The sequence below is a fragment of the Capsicum annuum genome, chromosome 6 (assembly GCF_002878395.1).
Source record: "Capsicum annuum cultivar UCD-10X-F1 chromosome 6, UCD10Xv1.1, whole genome shotgun sequence".
NCBI classification, from domain to species: domain Eukaryota; kingdom Viridiplantae; phylum Streptophyta; class Magnoliopsida; order Solanales; family Solanaceae; genus Capsicum; species Capsicum annuum.
The window spans coordinates 3,151,979-3,154,292 of NC_061116.1; the positions used below are offsets into that span (position 1 = coordinate 3,151,979).

General features: G+C 26.5%; 1 protein-coding gene across 1 annotated transcript; it reads right to left on the reverse strand.

Annotated features, from left to right (window-relative positions):
* Nucleotides 1–46: 46 nt before the first annotated feature.
* LOC124899224 (pentatricopeptide repeat-containing protein At1g63080, mitochondrial-like) lies at nt 47–923 on the reverse strand (the record flags this gene model as incomplete). The annotated part of the gene is given in 1 exon segment (XM_047413441.1): nt 47–923. A coding segment is annotated over 1 exon segment (262 nt), but the record flags the coding sequence as incomplete, so codon positions are not given.
* Nucleotides 924–2,314: the final 1,391 nt, after the last annotated feature.

The following is a 2,314-nucleotide window of genomic DNA, read 5'->3' on the forward strand; positions in this document are numbered from 1 at the left end:
CTATTAGTATGCTGAAGGTGAGCACATTTGGATAAATATTAAGATTCCATCTCAGAGAACAATGTCTTCACCTTTTCCCACTGACCAAGCTTACACAAACCATCAATTAATGAACTATATGGGACTATGTCCGGAGGAATGCCTTTCTGTTTCATCTCGTTCAGAATACTGATAGCAGCATCTAAGTTTCTATCTTTGCAAAGGGCATCAATAACAATACTATAGATACATACGTCGGGCTTAGTGTTTCCCTGTTCCATTAGCCGAAGCAAACGTCTTTTGAGTGTGACCCCTTTTGCTGAGCCCATTTATGACAGTTCCATACATAATTTGGTCGGGCTCACAAATATTCTCCCTCACCAACTTTTTGAACAAGACAATTGCATTTATGACTTTATGTTCAGCAAATAATCCCCTTATAAAAGGAGGTAAAGGTGACGACATTAAATGGAATGCCAGTCTTCAAGTAAATGGGTAACACTGAAAATGCACAATCAACATGTTGCATCAAACAGTAACTGTTAATCACATTACTCAAGATGAATCCATCAATTGGAATGCCCAATTTCCGCATTTGTCGAAAAAGAGAAACGATGGAACAGTAATGCTTCATAGTTAGTATAGTCTTGAATAATTTAGAGAAATATATCACAGAAGGAAGAGGATTCATTCTGACCATTCGATGGAAGAGACTAACAGCATCATCTAAACAGCTGACCTCCTTGTCAAAATTGATGTGTGACCCAACTTTAGCTTTCACCGAAAAGGATTTTGAACAACAACGATGAAAGGAAGAGAGAATAATAGCATTGCATTTGCGCACTGAAATATTTGTCGCCATCATCTTCACCTGAGGAATCGAGTATATCTCTAAATTGTGAAAGTGGTGGTGTTATCTTTTTTTGGCGTGCCCTAATTGTGAATGGGAATGTATATATATATATATATATAGCTAGTAATTTACAAATTAGGTAAAAGGGGCAAATCTATATATATATAAGCAAAAACTAAAAGTAAGACAAGAAGCCATCTAGCAGCACAAGAATAAGTGTAAGTGATAATTTTAAAACAAAGTTAAAAAGTATGTAATAAAAATTTTGATTGAAAGATTAAGTATTTAAATTTGAAATATATTGTATCTTTTTTTAAAAAAAAATTATTATCGTAATAAATAGAAATTCATAATTGAAGAGTCCGTATACACTTTTACTATTTCAAAGCTATATCTTATAAAATTTAAATATTATATGTATATATATAGTTATTTACATAATAATAATAATAATAATAATAATAATAATAATAATAATAATAATAATAATATGACAGCACGTAACAGTAGTACTAATAGTGATAGTAATAATAATAATAAATAATAACAGGAGGAAGAGGAGTACGTATATTGGATTAAAAAAATTAAACGAAAGATAAAAAAAATAAAACATGATTATAACACAAGTAGTACTACTAATAATAATTATTAAAAAAATTGTGATTATATCTTAAGTGATCGGAACTTTCAACAACTAAAAAATGGTGATATTATTTAGTTGATGCTATTTTTTGACCCAACTGATTCTAACTTTCAGCAACTAAAAAAATATTCTATAAATATATGGAGACTTTTTGTTTAAAAGATTAACATGTGTTAAATTTGAATGTGTCTTATACAAAATAAGTAGTGTGTTTCAATAGGAATAAAATACATCTGTTTTTTTAAAATTTTGAATTGATATTGATATCTCTCAACTATATCAATCTAATTTTAATTTAAAATAAAAAAATTTCAAACTCAAAAGTGTAAGATAATTATGATATTTTAAAATCCTATCTTTTCTAACAAATTGAAATAACAGTAAGTTAAAAAAAATATTTTTATGTCTTCAAAATTAGTAAAACAATAAGATAATTTTACAAAGAAAATCAAATTATAAAATAATTTATTTGAATTTTTTTTGTAAAATAAATTTATTTATCAATAACAAGAATAAAAGTTTATTTAATCTTTGTGTTTTTTTATCTTTATCTTTATTGGAAAGGAAAAAGAAAAGAAGACAAAAACATAAGAAAAGTAATTAAAAAGGAAAAAATAAAGACTCTTATTTGAAAAAATAGTAAAATATACGTTTTAAAAAAAAAATAGTAAATACACGTCCACGTTTTATTCTCTTTTATACTTCATTTGAAAGTTAGTCGTTTAATTGTGAGTGCTCTGAAATATTTGTTCCTTTTTTATCTACTATTTAGTTATCCAACTTTAAATAAACTTAAAATTTTTAAAATAAAATTATTAGATGTCTATTCTATTAATTTT